At 38.7% G+C, this 17,060-nt stretch overlaps 1 protein-coding gene across 1 annotated transcript; it reads right to left on the reverse strand.

The window, feature by feature from the left end:
• Nucleotides 1-12,132: 12,132 nt before the first annotated feature.
• On the reverse strand, nucleotides 12,133-12,507 carry LOC140889085 (uncharacterized). Its single transcript, XM_073296791.1, has one exon. The coding sequence runs from the start codon at nucleotides 12,505-12,507 to the stop codon at nucleotides 12,133-12,135; it is 375 nt and encodes a 124-aa protein (XP_073152892.1).
• Between the last annotated feature and the right edge of the window lie 4,553 nt (nucleotides 12,508-17,060).

Raw genomic sequence — 17,060 nt, forward strand, 5'->3', positions numbered from 1 at the left:
ATCCGACGCCTCGTGGACCAATCAAAAACAATTTTCGATCGGACCAAAAATAGAATTTTAACATATTAAAATTTTAATTAAAAAATAAAAATTAATTTTCCCGGGCCGCCCGGGACGATCCCGGGCAGCCCGCGCCCCAAAAGGGGCTCGGGCCGGGCAGCCCGTCGCTGCCCCTTGGGCAGCGATGATCGCTGCCCGTGTTTTGCCCGTCAAAAATTTTAAATTTTTATTTTGTTTCAAAAACCGAGGCTTAAAAAAAAAATTTTGTACAATTGATTAATTTAATCGCTTGATCTGAGCAACCTGGCTCTGATACCACTGTTGGAAAACGGTGATCAGATCAATCAGAATTGATACCCGGTGCAGCGGAAGTTTAAAAAATTTATATGGAACGATTCTATATCATGGGTATCAAAACTTTACGATTAAATTGTGCGTGTAAAAATTAAATAACAATTAAATTTTTACCTTGAAATCTTGAAACGAGATTATGGACACCAACAGATTACTCTGCTCTTGTTGTATATCCCAGGAACTGATGGACGAACAATTCTTCAATCAGGTCCACGAACAGAAGTTTAATCCCTCTGATAGATTGCACTAGAAAATCTATCAGAAGTTTCTACGAAGAGAATTAACGAATTTTATCCGTTAAACCAGACTACAAATTCAAAATTCACAGGCTGGAATTTTTCGAGCAGAGAGGGGAGAGGGGGCGGCGGCCACTAGGAAGAAAAACCCTAGTCAATTTCGAAAATTATGCCTCTGTTGTGATCAATTTCTGTACTGCAATAACTTATTTATAATGTGGGCTGCTAACAGCTTAGGGCCCATTAGTCATAAGTTCAAGCCTGACAAGCAAAGCCCGCATGTTCAGAAATTAATATAAAATTCATCGTGACTCAGATTGATAAACCAATTTCACCAATGTGCACAGAAACCATTTCTGCAACTTTTAAAGTCAAGATAAATTTTCTGAATCCGAATTCAGTGATTTCCAAAAATGCCCATCCCTATGTCATTTTAGGAAATCTTACTCTTCTACTCTGATATAAGAAGTCCTACTTCTTTGTTCATTAAATTTAACTCTTTAAATTTAACTATCTCAACGGGGATTAAAAATCCATTACTTGTGTGACCCTCAATGGTTCAAGGATACAGCTAGCCGTGGGCTCACAACTCCTTGTGACTCGGAACAACAATTTCCGACTTGCCCATCGAATCATGGTAAGAGCGCCTAGCAACATCGCCCCATGATTCCCTAGGTATCACTGATAGTGTCTGCAAGAACCAATAGATTTTGGTTAGCGTACAATACGGTCCCTTCATCCATATATCCCGATCGAATCAACAACCATTGGTAAATCGAGAGTCGTTCGAGATTCGATAACTATGCAATGCATCTTGAAGATCAAATAGTGACATCGCATGTGCTACTAAGAAACCATTTCTTAAAACACATCATGTACTCTGGCCAGAGATTCGTCACACTAATATCTCCTCAGATTGCATAGGATATCCACACTAGCAAGTATGTGGTGAATCCTTGACAACAAAGCATCGACTCCTATATGTGTCGTAACTGTACCCAATCCCGACACCTGATGACCCCAATAGAGTCGGTAAATGAGTCAAAGTACAGTACTAGCATATAGAGTCTCAATGATGTTTCAAGTAGTAAGGACTAATGGTGTACAACCAAAACCGCGGACTTTATCCACTCGATAAGTGATAACCACTTGGAAAGTCCGGATAGGGTAGTTCGATCATTCATCGTATGAATATCCATTTGCATGCTTTGAACATCTCTATGTTCCATACCAATGAAACGTGGTACTCGGCATCGCAAATGCTAGTCTCAATCTCGAGCGATCCTTATCCTTATTAACGGACGGCTCAATCGACTAGGAACTGTTTAGAATATATAGTGACTATAAGATGTGTTTCATGATAGCCATCCCCATGTGCCACCACATCTTACATACACTATAGTATATTCAAGGTCTTCATCTAAACATCTTATAGTATGTCACAACATAATAATATGATAAAAGATAATGTAAATGCCATTATAAAAGTGTAAATTATATTAAACAAAAGATTGTTTATACATAGAGTCATAAAAGCCCTTAGCCACAAGTTGGCTCACCGGGCACCCACTCTTTCATATATGTGATTGCATTATACCATTTCTCTGATCGATGGACTATCTGAGTTGATTTTCCAGATTTTGAGAATATTCTCAGAACTCTAATATCTGATTTGGTATTAATTGATTTGATGAATTGCCACTTGATTATATGATTCTTGTAAAAGCTATCGAGTCGATATCGAGATAGTGCTTTAATGATACGACAAGAAGAAAACCATATTTCTTTGTGTTGAAATGATATGTCAGAAGTATTCGACATCGGATCAGATGTGATTGGAAATACACAGAGAATATACATATGAATCTGTATGAAATGAAAACAGAGAAAAAGAAACAGAGTTAGTAAGTGAATGATAGATATAACTTTTGAAGTTGTTACTGATTTGTCAACAAGAAAGTTATTTTTGAATTAACGTCATTCGATTCAGAATAGAGAAAGAGCAGTGTTTGATATACAAATTCATAATATGAATATTAGATATTGATCTTGAAACGATGAACATAATGACAGTATAGACTTGATATATCATCTATGCAAAGCATAGAATGATATAAAGAAAGAAACAAGTCGTCACTGAAGCTGTATTTCACTGACTGAGATGTCAGACAGAATTGATGATTTGATTGAATGATTTATTCTTTCCAGTTTGATATGATGGATCCGATTCATTCCACATATCTAAGACAAGGAAATATCAGTTCGATTTTTTCTATGTACTTTAATCAGAGATATTGACGAGATTTTGAGTTAAATCGAATATTTGACAGATCCTTGATTAAGAAAAGAAAGAACTCAGAAAAAATTCTTTTCAGTTAATTAAAGTACAAGAAAATAGAAGCAGATTCGAAGAAATAGTCTGATAATAAAAGAAGAGATGAAATACGAAGATCTGAGTTAGATGATTGAAGTGAGAATTACTTCAGATAATAATTCAGTCTATCAGATTGAATAGTTCGATTGAATATGATTTCGAGGACGAAATCATTCCTTAGAGGGGAGGAATTGTAAGGCCCGAAAATATTAAATTATTAATTACGGGATTTGAGAATTAAATTCCATATTTAGGGAAAATATTGATTTGAGAAGTTATGGAAATTATCGATTTAATTTCCGAGCCGAAAATATTTAATTTGAGAAATGACGGATTTTGAGAATTAAATTCCGAGAATTCTTAAATTAAAAGATTAAATATTCGATTTGAATATTTATGAAATTTAAGATTAAATTCCAAGTTTTGAGAATTATTATGATTTAATTTGGAAGTGAAACCCGATCAGGGACTGGTTTGAAAATATCAAAGTTGCAAGGGCTAAAGCGCAAAAGGCCGGGATTATTGATCTAATCCGAATTTATTTCATTTTAATCCGAGTACATTTAATTTGGGAATATTTAGAGTTTTGATTTAAATTCTAATATTCTTAAATTATTTAGGATTGAAATTGAATTAAAAAGAAGGCCGAGGACTAAATTGCAATTAATGAAGACTTGAGGGACTAAATTGCAAAATATGTCAATACATATCCGATTTAATTAGATAAATCAGATGGATATGTGTATTCACTTCATGGAATTCAGAAATTATGAATAGAGGAGCCGAACTTTTCTTATTTCTTTTGATTCTTGATTTTCGAAACCCCGTAACTTTTGATTCGATCGTCCGATTTCAATTCCAAAAAGTGTTCTGGAATCCTTGCGATGAGGACTTCGATTTGATGTAAGTATTTTGATGTTTCTCATAGCTTTCAAAATCAGTATATGGGCAGAGATCAAAATTTTATGTTTCGACCATGTTCTTGAACTATCGATATTTAGAGAAACCAATTAGCATCTAAATTTCAATCCTAAGCATGCTAAATTCAAAAATTCACAATTTTCATCTAATCTTACACATGCATTTTTAAAACACAACAAACAGTCAAGAAATTTCCATTGCAAATCTTAACTAAGCATCTCAATATCTGAGCCAACCAAACACTGTCCACATGAGGCCTCCGACACTATATGCAGAAAGGTACCTTCCAGATCTAGGGGAAACTGCTCCTAATGGTGCTGCCTTTGCTGGCCCTGCGGCCTCTGCGTCGCTGCTGATGCGGTCTAGGAGAATCTGAGCCCTTAGATGACCCAAGATAAGGCTTCTTTGCTGGCTGCTGCAAGGAATGTCCTCTAGATGACTACTGGAACTGCCCTTCTTCTGGAATTCAGCCTGCATCTACTTCCTCCCCTTCTCATACCGGTACGCTCGATTCACCGCTACCTTGAACGTCATCACATCCACCATGGAAACATCAAGCTTGACATCAAACCCCAAGCCCTTAGTGAAATATCGCAGCCTCACGCTCTCCAGTGTATCATTAGTGGTCACGAAGTGACACCTCCGCTCGAACTGTCTCAAAAACTCAGCCACGGACCTGTCTCTCTCTCGGAGACTCATGAAGTCACAAATCAGCTGGCCTCGTACATACTCTATGAAGTTCTTCTCGAAGAAACCCGTCTTGAAAACCCTTCACATCATCCTGGCCCGGTCAAGACCAGTCACTGCGCCCTCCCACCAGAGAGCCTCATGCTTTAGCATGTAGATTGAGCATCTAACTTGATCAGCATCCTGGATCCTCATGTAGGCAAGTATCGTCTCAATTTTTGAATCCACTCATCAGCCACAAGTGGATCAGTGGTCCTTGCTTGCGGAACTACTTAGCGATGTCCCCTTCATGGGTCCTCTTAGGCTGCCCAGTCTGATGCTCAAGTAGTCTGGTGATACCAGCTAAAATGTCCATGTTGTCCCTCTCAAAAGCTGTGAGTGGTAGAGCAGCAGGTGAAGGTAGAGGCGAAGGTGGATCCTGATTACCCGTCTCGCAACTATGTGTCTCGAAGGCATACTGGAATTCTCAACATTCCCTCACGCAACCGTAATGCATAACTAAGTATTTTAATATAAAACCTTTATAACAAAAATTTAGTGAAAATATAACTCATGGGTCCCACTATTAAAACATAATTAAAAGAATTTAAAACTCACAGACTGGCAGTGCGAATTCTGAGCTCAACGTAGCAGGCTAGCTAACCCTCCAAGGACCTTGCTCTGATACCAAATAAAACGATTTGAATTTTTTTAAAAAAATTCTACATATATTCCCATACATACATGCAACTATACTTAAAATAGATTTTCTATAAAGTATAATGTAAAATTAAAATCAATTATATGCTAATAATTTAAAATACTCGAACAAATTAAAAATCCATGCATGGATGTTAAATAACGTAAAATGCGGAAAATAGTTTAATACAATCTCATAATCAGTGAAACATAAAATCGCGAAGGTCACGGGTGTGCTAGCTCGCCACGAATGCACAGAGGTCCTCGTTGTCAGTTGGGATAACAATCTCCTTACTAACATCAAACTCAGCTGCACACCATTTAGATCTAATGAGCCTAGAGGCTCAGCATGCTCTACTCTTTAATAACAAATACTACATAATAAGGTCGCATACAAGCACATATCGCATAAAAATATCCTGAAGTTCCTTATGCATGCATGATCATAAAAACGTTTTCATAATACTGAGTCATAAATGTTCATCATAATCTTGATCATAAACATAATACGTAACATAAATATGTAACATAAGCATTGGCATTTCATAAACATAAAAATCATTTTCCCTGTGGGTGGTATCAGTGAAGTGCAACCATAAGCGATTGATCAATCTAAAAAACAACGTACGTGGCGGCGAGGTTCACCCAACCTTAACACGGGGATTCCCTACGCCTATTATGCCACTTCACCCAACCTTAACACGGGGATCCATAGGCTCCTGAACATAAGTGGAGAGGTAATCGGGCCCGGTATCCTAACTTCCAATCCCATGAGTGTCACAAATCATATCAACTTCCCAAAAATATTTTCTTTACATGCTCATAATCTTATCAAAAAATACATGCACGAATCATCAAATTAAAAATATCATTTTGTAGAAAATACCTCCTTTAAATATATATTTAATTCATTTTCCATAAAATTCATACTTATATCAAAATAAACATATACATCTATTAAATATATATTGACGGACTATTTTGTTTTCCACTGGCTAGTTCGAGTTGCTTCCCCTTAAATAAAGCTCATAAACTTAGATTGGCTCATTAACACTTATCCTGACCCAAAAACACTTAGTCTATCCCAATCACACATAAAATGACCCAATTAGACTTAGATTGGCCCAATAGTACTTTGCCCACCCATTAAAAAATTTAGCCCAATTAATAAATTAAGCCCAATAAATATCTTAAGTCAAATAAGCTTGTCCCAACAAGGAAACTTGTCCCAATAAACAAATTTAGCCCAACTGACAAACTTGTCCCAATAAATAAACTTGACTCAATAAACAAACTTGACCCAATAAGCTTACTTTGTCCAATAAATAAACTTAACACTTGCATACCTATAGACGTCTGATAACTGTGGTTATAGATGAACTCCACTAGAGGTAATCTCGACTCCCACAAACACTAAAAGTCGATCACACAATCCCTCAACAAATCCTCGAAGATATGAATAACTCGCTCTGACTGTCCAACTGACTGGGGATGCAAAGCAGTACTGAACAATAAATTCGTTGTCAAAGCTGCATGTAGACTCTTCTGATTATCTTGCCTAATTCAATTTGGATTAAGACATATCTATTCGAATCGACTGCGAATCTGCTACCAAATCTAACTCGGTATACTGGAATCCTTGTTGTGAAATTTCCTCGCAAGCGTACGAGTGTCAAGTTTTAGTATAATGAAAGAGAGAGTGTCGATCCCACAGGGAGTAAAATGAAAATATTCAATACTTGTAATTAAAATAGTCTTAATTTTATCTAGAAAATCAAACGTCGAGAATTTTTTAGAATAAATAAAATAAATAAAGAGAAATTATCAAGCTCACACACACACAAATTTCGATGAATTATCAATCAGAGAAAAATAGTCTAGAGGTTTTGATTTCACTTGGTCTCGACAATATTCAATCCTAATTAATCTATTTTATGAATTTCCTTCGATTAATAACCAAGAACACTTAGATTATTCTATTCCCTTCTTCCGAGCAACAAATAGAGTGTATCAACTACAATTCGATTTCAATATCCCTATTAAAAATCTAGATGTAGTGATATGTGTAAAATGATGTTCCTTAAAGGTTCTATTAAAGCTATATACTCTCCCGAGCTATATAAACAATTAACAGTGTAGTTCCTATTGATCCTACTCAAAATCCCCTCTCCCGAGCAATGATTCTAAGTAAATATAACAACTCAATTTATGGCCAATAAATTAAGAAGACATTCAATTCTAGAAACACAATTAATCTATAGAAATTCAACTTATTAAAATCAAAGATTCATGAATATGTCTCAACCAAGCTACGTCAACCTCTAGACTAGAAAAGTTTAGTTCATGCTCGAATTCAATAAAAACCAAATAATGTTTAATATCTCAACCATAATTCAACAATCAAAAGAAAATAAAAAAAAGAAACAAAGCCGTCGTCTTTCTTCCATGTCCGGTCGAAAAGTCTTCGTCTTCGTTCCAAGCAATCTTCAGTTCTTCAACTCCAAAAACTCACAGAAGTGTTCTCTCAAATATTGTGTGTATTGGTGGCTGATAGATCGTTCCTATGACTCGAAAAATCCCCTAAATATGACCTAACAATCGTCCAAAATAATACCAAAAATATCCCCAAAGTTTCCATAAACAATCGGACTCTAATATTCCAAACAGACGACAGCGCAGGCGCGCCGGAAACAGGGCGGGCGCGCTCTCAATTCGCAACACAAACTTTTGAACATTCTTCAACGGCGCGGGCGCGCCTAGGGTCAGAGCGGGCGCGCCCTCAACTCGACTTTTCTTCTTGAGTTCTTCAGTAACAGCGTGGGCGCGCCTAGGGATAGGGCGGGCGCCCCTCCAGCTCGAACTCAGCCTTTTTCTTCTCTTTTCCAACTCTTGAATTTCCTTGTAAACTTCCATCTTTTAAGCTTATTTCCACTTGAACACATTGAAGTCCATAACTTCCTACAAACACAAAAACAACAACAATTTCACGCAATATTTACCAATAAATTCCAAAAGTCATGTAAAACCATATACAAATTAAGTGCACAAAATGCACTTATCAAATTCCCCCAAACTTGAACTTTTGTTCGTCTCGAGCAATGCTAACACAAACTCCACTCAATTTCAAGAACAACAACCATCAAGAATGACTATGGATTAATGACCTTAGTATGGAATTCCAAAACAATTTAAATCCAATCATCTCTGCCCTACTAACACTTGAAAAATAAGTTAGCCAGAAAAGTAATTCAACCTCATAAACTCATAAACTCCGCAACTCACGTTTCAAAATACTCTTCTCTTAACTCAATTCAAACATTCACAAATCATGAGGACTTTCATGGTAGAACAGGATCAAATTCAAGGATATATCATCACAACCACACTCAATTGGTTTAATTCAAAGAACGTAGTGTGTGAGTGTTTCGATAAAGAATTCATAATCATTAAAGTTTCAATCAACAGTCCATAGGCTAAATTCTCGCAATCCCTCTCCACTAGTATATTGGGCAACTGTGACTCGGTCAATAGGACTTAATAAGCTTATAATGCAAGGCCTGGCTCATGGCTACAAATGAAGGAAAAGAATTCAAATAAGGAGTAATTCACATTTATGCTCAAACTCTAATGTCAAATCCTTTTCATTCACAACTTCACACTTATTTCACTTCATTGATTTTTCAATTTTTTTCACAACTTTTCTTTTCACAACTTTTTCAACTCTTTTTCTTTTCTACTACCTTCCTCATTTCCATTCATCCACCACACCATTCCATATTCACAAATAAAAACTAGGAGCATATAACAACTTAGCATTCAAATTACTCCCTTAAAGGTAGGAAATAGTGTATAAGCTATTTAGATAGTCAATGTATGTCCTTGAAATAATGAAGAATGGGGGTTTCATCACACGTTTACACGCATGCCATTCGGTTTTCAATAAAGCTCAAACAAGGTACTAGGGATAACATATATAATAGGTAGCTTGAAAGGCTCAAACGAATTCAGAAAAATCGCCTAAATCATTCCTAATCACAGTTTTGCCCGTATTTCGCCTCGAGGGGTGTCCGAACTAGTTCTAGACAAGTCTCAATCCACAATTAAATCATACAAATCTCAATCAGTGCAGAAAGGAATAATCATTAGCAGTAAACGATGATTTTCACAAGTAGTTTCAAAATTCTCGTACCTCTAAGTACAAATATGCGTGTAAGCTCAAATGGGCAACTAAGGATAAACTGATTCAATAAAATTCAAGGCCCAAAAAAAATCCAAACAATGCCTCAATCATTTTTATGTTTGTCTGTCTCAAGATTCAGATTCAAGAAAAATCACAGAATATATAGGAGTTCAATTGTTCACTTGGTTCCGTTTATTTCAAAATTTTGTCAGCTAGGCAGGTATTCATGAACTTCAATCACAAAACAAAAATTAACATCATTGGCCATCAATCCATTTCATTATGATTTCTCAACATCATTCACCAAAAAAAACACAATTACATAAATTTCTCAAATTCAGCCACACACCAACACAACACAACTCCTAAGAACCAAACAACTAAAATAAAAACAAAACAAAAGCAAAAGCAACTAAACAAAAACAATAAAAGTCAGAACTGACACAACTCCCCCAAACTTAGTACATTCATTGTCCTCAAAGAATTAAAACAAGAAAGCATAAAGGACATGTACCACAAACGACGACCGTCAGTGGTCGTCGCCATCATCAGCGGCATCATCATGGGACGGACCAGAAGGGCCAAAAGTGGGCGGCCACTGTGGATACAGAGGAAATGGATGAGTCGAACTAGCAGCCTGTGGAAACTGATGTCTCAAAGCATCTGTAAAATCCATCATGTAGTCCATAAAGACACCAGTAGTCTGCTGAAATGTCCGAAACTCTTGACGGTGCGCTCTCAATTCATCCTCCAGAATAGCAACACGATCGGGTGCAACAGGGGGTGCTTGAGGTCGGGGTGCAGGGCCGCTTCGTGCAGCTGCTCGCTCATTAAAATCTCGCCTCTCAGCGCGAGTTCGGTGCTCAGAAGCCGGTATCATGCGAAAAGGAGTATGACAAGCAATAGGAGCAGTAGCTTTCAATAATTCTTCATTCTGGCCCCACTCAACTCCAGCAGCTTCACAAAGATCAGTGATAAGTGCGGGCAAAGCAAACCCGCCAGTCGTCTTACCTGCCGCCACACCCTGAATATTTGCTTGACAAATCTGTCCCAAGTCGATTGCTTTGCCCTCCAAAATACAATAAACAAGAATCGCTCGTTCTCGTGTCACCTCATGCTCGTGGTCAGTCGATTTAAGACGAGCACACACAAAGTTGTACCACAGCTTAGCATCAGGAATTAGCTCGGTCTTCTTCAACTTAGAAGGCTGATGATCACGGCCCATGCGCCATTCCGTGCCCAAAACACAAATACGGCTCAGAATCGCCGCGTAATCCACTTCATTCACTCGATACTCCGCATACTCATCATGAAATACTGGCGGAAGGTTGTACAGGGTGTTAATAGTGTGAGCATCAAAAGGAACCAGCTGGCCTCGGACAAGCACTTTCAACTGCATGTGCTTTACTTTCAAGTTCGCATAAAATTCACGAACGACTGGGACGACTGCATCCTGAGGTGGCTTAACAAAATTTAACCATTGACGCCCATTCACAGCCCTACCAATTGTAGGCAAAAACTCATCGTTCCCAAATCCCAATGTCGTGTCAAACCCACGCTCCGGTAATATCATTTTGCCTAGACAATTTTGATAATGCTGTTCGGCACTCTCATTCCAGAAACGCTGCGGCTCAGGCTCCGAATTAGCATGAGAAGAGGATGTAAAAGATTTTTGTTTCTTCTTTGGTGCCATGAATCAAACACGTAGTGTGTACCACAAGTCATGCAACAAATAACCAATTTACCACAATCACAACTTCCCCAAACTTAAATCTAATCCACAATCCACACACAACAACAACCGCTTCCGCAACAATCCAATAGAAATCACACTTCAAAGATCGATTAATCAATTAAGACTTCAAGACCCACGAATCGCACGAGTAGAATTTCAAAATACTCACCACCCAAAACACTTGTAGAAGTACCAAAAGAATGACTTACTCCATATGAGTCCGAGAAGAGTAGATAATCAAAAGCTTTCCCAATGTACAATCCTCCAAAAATTAAATGAGACGTGCCCTGGATAAAAGTGGTTCGACCGTCCCGCGTCAAATAGATGATGAAAGAAATTAGATTGTGGGGGGTTGAGATAAGGAGGTAGACGAGCCGATTAAAACAATAGAAGAGGGGAAAAATCGTGAGGAAGAAGGTGGACAAGAAATAGGGAAAAGATTTGGGAGGAAGAAAAGAAAAGAGTAGGTTATATGGAAGAAATCGGTGTCGGGGCGGGCGCGCGAGTGGTAAGGGCGGGCGCGCGAGTGGTAAGGGCGGGCGCACCTGCATCTCGAAAATTTTTTCAAAAATATGGTACAGGGATGGCGCGGGCGCGCTGAAGAAGGGGCGGGCGCGCCTTGAGCTCGAAAAAATTCACAAAATCATTGCAGGAGCGGCGCGGGCGCGCCTAAGATCAGAGCGGGCACCCCTTAATCTCGAGAAAAGTTGATTGGATTGAATACGTGACTGCGCGGGCGCGCCTGTAGGTGGGGCGGGCGCGCCTTCGACTCGAGATTGGCATCCAAAATACTGAAAAAATCAAAGAAAAAAAACAAATTACTTCCAAAACAACAAAATTAACAGTAAAAACTAAAAACAAAATTAAAACGAGAAAGCAAAAAAAAAAACTAAAAAAAAAAATATATATTAGGTGGCCTCCCAAAAAGCGCTTGGTTTAAAGTCCGCAGCCCGACTTGCACCAGTCTTTAGTTGGGATCATTAAGCAATGCGCTGGATGCGGGTGGTACTTCATTGCCAAAGTAGTGCTTGACTCTCTGCCCATTGACCTTGAAAACTCTTCCATCTGTACATCGCAATTCAATGGCACCATGTGGATAAAAAGTCTCAACGAGAAACGGCCCTGACCATCGCGATTTCAACTTCCTTGGAAATAATTTCAAACGAGAGTTAAATAGCAAAACTTTCTGACCCGTTTTGAATTCCTTATGCACAATGACTTTATCATGCCACTTCTTTGTTTGCTCTTTGTAGATTTTGGCATTCTCATATGCTTCACTTCGGAATTCATCCAATTCATTCAACTGTAGTTTCCGCAACTCTCCGGATGCTTCGAGATCCATGTTTAGCTTCTTGATAGCTCAAAACGCCTTGTGCTCCAATTCCAACGGTAAATGACATGCCTTAACAAAAACCAGCCTGTAGGGAGGCATCCCAATGGGTGTTTTGAATGCAGTGCGGTAGGCCCAAATAGCGTCATCTAGCTTGATTGGCCAATCTTTCCAATTTGTCTTAACCATTTTCTCCAAGATTTGTTTGATTTCCCGGTTAGAGATCTCCGCCTGGCCATTGGTTTGAGGATGGTATGCACACGCCACCTTATGTTTGACACCATACTTAGTGAGCAAGGTATTAAAAATCTTATTGCAGAAATGCGTACCTTCATCACTGATTATTGCTCGTGGAGTTCCAAACCGCGTGAAGATATTCCTTTGCAAAAATTTAACTACAACACGAGCGTCATTAGTCGAGGTGGCAATGGCTTCCACCCACTTCGAAACGTAATCAACTGCTAATAAAATATAAGTGTACCCAAAAGAAGGGGGAAAGGGACCCATAAAATCAATACCCCACACATCAAATAATTCTACTTCTAAAATATTTGTGAGGGGTAATTCATGCCTTCTTGAAATAGTTCCCGTTCTTTGACACTTATCACATGATTTCACCAAGGTATAACTATCTTTAAACAAAGTAGGCCAATAAAAACCAGATTGTAATACCTTAGCAGCAGTTCGGGTGGGTCCAAAATGTCCTCCATAGGGGGAAGAATGGCATTGTTCCAAAATTTCATTTGCTTCTTGCCCCGCCATACATCTTCGAATCACTTGATCGGCACAACGTTTGAAAACATAGGGATCATCCCACAAGTAGAACTTAACGTCATGGAAAAACTTCTTCTTTTGATGTCTATTCAACTCTGGAGGCATAGCACCACAAGACAAGAAATTCGCAATATCAGCAAACCATGGAATAAAGGAACTTACCTCAAAGATTTGTTCATCCGGAAACAATTCATTTATGCTCTCCTTCTCCTTCACGTCTTCTAGCTCCAATCTTGACAAGTGATCAGCAACTTGATTTTCGCTACCCTTCTTGTCCTTGATCTCAAAATCAAACTCTTGTAAAAGTAGAATCCACCTTATCAAGCGTGGCTTGGCATCCTTTTTGGTAAACAAGTAGCGAATTGCTGCATGGTCAGTATAAATAACTACTTTAGTACCAATTAAATATGGACGAAATTTATCAAAAGCAAAAACTACTGCAAGCATCTCTTTTTCGGTGGTAGTGTAGTTTTGCTGTGCGTCATCCATGGTGCGACTGGCGTAATATATAGCTCTGAAAATCTTATCTCTCCTTTGGCCTAATACCGCACCCACTGCATAGTCACTAGCATCGCACATAAGCTCAAAGGGCTCCTTCCAATCTGGCACAATCATGATGGGTGTTGTGGTCAATGCCGTCTTGATCTTTTCAAAGGCCTGCAAACAATCATCATCAAAAATGAATGTAGAATATTTTTCAAGTAAATTACACAGGGGTTTTGTAATCTTAGAGAAATCCTTGATGAATCGCCGATAAAACCCTGCATGGCCTAAAAAACTTCTGATGCCCTTGATATTCTTCGGAGGTGGAAGCTTCTCTATTGCAACCACTTTGGCTCGATCTACCTCTAATCCATTGGATGACACTTTATGTCCAAGGACAATGCTCTCTTGAACCATGAAGTGACATTTTTCCCAGTTAAGAACTAAATTCTTTTCTTGGCACCTCTGCAAAACAAGAGACACATTATGCAAGCAATGATCAAAAGAGTAACCAAATACTGAAAAGTCATCCATAAACACTTCCATCACATCCTCCACCATATCTGCAAAAATCGCCATCATACACTGCTGAAAAGTTGCAGGTGCATTACACAGTCCAAACGGCATCCTCCTGAAAGCAAACGTGCCATAGGGACACGTAAAAGTAGTCTTCTCCTGATCTTCCGGTGCTATAGCAATTTGATTATAGCCTGAATAACCATCTAAGAAACAGTAATAGCAATAACCAGCAAGTTTATCAAGCATTTGATCAATAAAAGGAAGTGGAAAATGATCTTTACGAGTAGCTTTATTCAACTTCCTATAATCTATACAAACTCGCCAGCCAGTTACTGTACGTGTGGAGATTAACTCATTATTCTCGTTCTTAACCACAGTAATCCCACCCTTCTTAGGCACTACTTGAACAGGAGATACCCAACTACTGTCAGAAATATCATAAATCACTCCCGCATTCAACAGCTTTAAAACTTCTTTCTTAACTACCTCTTTCATGGCGGGATTCAACCGTCTCTGATGATCAACATAAGGAGTATACGACTCTTCCATCAAAATTTTATGCATGCAAATTGTTGGACTAATTCCCTTAATGTCAGAAATTGACCATCCTAGAGCGGTTTTAAAATTTCTCAGAACTCTCAACAACTTATCTTTTTCTACAGCAAACAAATGAGCAGATATAATAATAGGACAAGTAGAATTTTCACCAAGAAATTCATAACATAGGTGCGCAGGCAATGCTTTCAGATCATGAGTTTCAGGGGATACCTCTGGTGCACTATTTTCCAAAGTTTCAGATTCCTTAGAACTCACCATTTTTTCTTTCGGAGCGCTGTCTAGGAATACTTTTTGTTCATGTAACTCCCAATCCTCTTCCTTCTCAACCACCTCGTCCGCCACCAAACATCGTTCGAGCGGATCCGTACTTCCTGCACATGAAAAAGAGTTATGAGAATCAATAATTTCAATTCTCTTACATGTGCTTACCTCATTTGGGTCCCTCATGGTGTGATAAATATTAAAAATCACCGCTTCACCACCAACTCAAAGTGTGAGTTCTCCCTTGTGTACATCGATCAATGCGCGTGCAGTAGCTAGAAAAGGTCTCCCAAAAATCAAGGGAGTTTCTTCATCTTCATCCATGTCCAAAATCAGGAAATCTGCTGGAAATATGAACTTATCGACCTTTACCAAAACATCCTCCACAATACCCCGTGGGTATGTGATACTCCGATCAGCCAGCTGTAATGTGATGGTGGTTGCCCTAACTTCTCCAAGCTCCAAAGTCCTGTAAACAGAAAAAGGCATTAAATTTATACTGGCTCCTAAATCACATAAAGCTCTATTTACCTTAGAACCACCAATAAAACAAGGGATAGTAAAACTCTCTGGATCCTTCAGCTTTTGTGGCAACTTTTTTTGCAGGATTGCGCTACATTCTTCTGTCAAATTCACCACTTCGTTGTCCTGCAATCTCCTCTTCTTAGACATTACATCTTTGATGAATTTTGCATAATTAGGCATTTGTTCCAAGGCATCTGCAAATGGAATATTGATGTGTATCTTCTTGAAGATATCTAGAAACTTGGAAAACTGTTCATCAAGTGCCTTCTTCTTAAACCGCTGTGGATAAGGAATATGTGGCTTGTACATCGGTTTAGATTCAGCTTCCTTCTTGGGCTCTTCAACCACAATTTCTTCAGTCACTGGTTCTTCACTTTCTTTGGCTTTGCTCTGCTCTTTCTCTTCTAACTTCTTCCCACTTCTCAACTTAACTGCTTTGCACTGCTCTTTTGGATTCACTTCAGTATTGCTGGGAAACTGTCCTCTGTTTTGATCCTTCAAAGCATTTGCAAGCTGTCCAATCTGTGTCTCCATGGATTTCATCATAGCTCCCAAACTACACATGTGTGTCTCCATGCTGTCCATTCGAGTTTCAGTCCTCGACATCCGCTTGTTAGATTCAGTAACAAATGTAGACACCACATCCTCCAACGATGCTTTACCTTCCCCTTGATTTGTATTGAATCCCGGAGGGGGTTTTAACACATTTTTGTTGTTGGCATAAGAAAAGTTTTCATGGTTACGTAAACCAGGATGATAAGTATTAGGAGGAGGGTTACCTCGATAGTTTCCATAGCCTCTGGGATTTATATATTGAGCTTCCTCAGGTGGATGAGATTCATCTATGGCAACCGACACACCTACAGGTTCTGCGATATTCACCTTGTTCAGAGAGGCCACTTGTGTACTCAACGCAGATAGCTGTGCAGTAATGGATGTAAGAGGATCCACACTGTACACTCCTTTCTTGGCTCCCATACGTTCAGATGGCCATTGATAACTATTGATAGTCATCTGTTCCAGCATATCATAAGCCTGAATGGGGTCCTTGGCAAATATGGTACCTCCAGCAGCAGAGTCCACAGACATTTTTGTAGGCGCATTCAGTCCATTGTAGAAAAACTCTATTTCTTCCCAATCTGCAAAATTATGATTAGGACAACGCCTTAACAAATCTTTGTACATTTCCCATGCCTCGTATAGCTGTTCTGAATCATGCTGTTGAAAGGTACTGATCTCAATCTTCAGCTGGGTTGCCTTGGATGGTGGAAAGAATTTCTCTAAGAATTTCACAGCCATGCCCTCCCAAGTTGTTATGCATCCTAGTGGCAATGACTGCAGCCAACTCTGTGCCTTGTCCCTGAGAGAAAAAGGAAACAAACGTAAGCGTATTGTATCCTCAGAAACACCATTTATTTTAACAGTATCAGTAATCTCTAGAAAAG

This window comes from Henckelia pumila, chromosome 3 (genome assembly GCF_033568475.1).
Source record: "Henckelia pumila isolate YLH828 chromosome 3, ASM3356847v2, whole genome shotgun sequence".
NCBI lineage: Eukaryota > Viridiplantae > Streptophyta > Magnoliopsida > Lamiales > Gesneriaceae > Henckelia > Henckelia pumila.

Excerpts from the sequence above, each read along its gene's own strand:
- LOC140889085 (XM_073296791.1), bottom strand. The coding sequence starts at position 12,507 with ATGGATCTCGAAGCATCCGGAGAGTTGCGGAAACTACAGTTGAATGAA.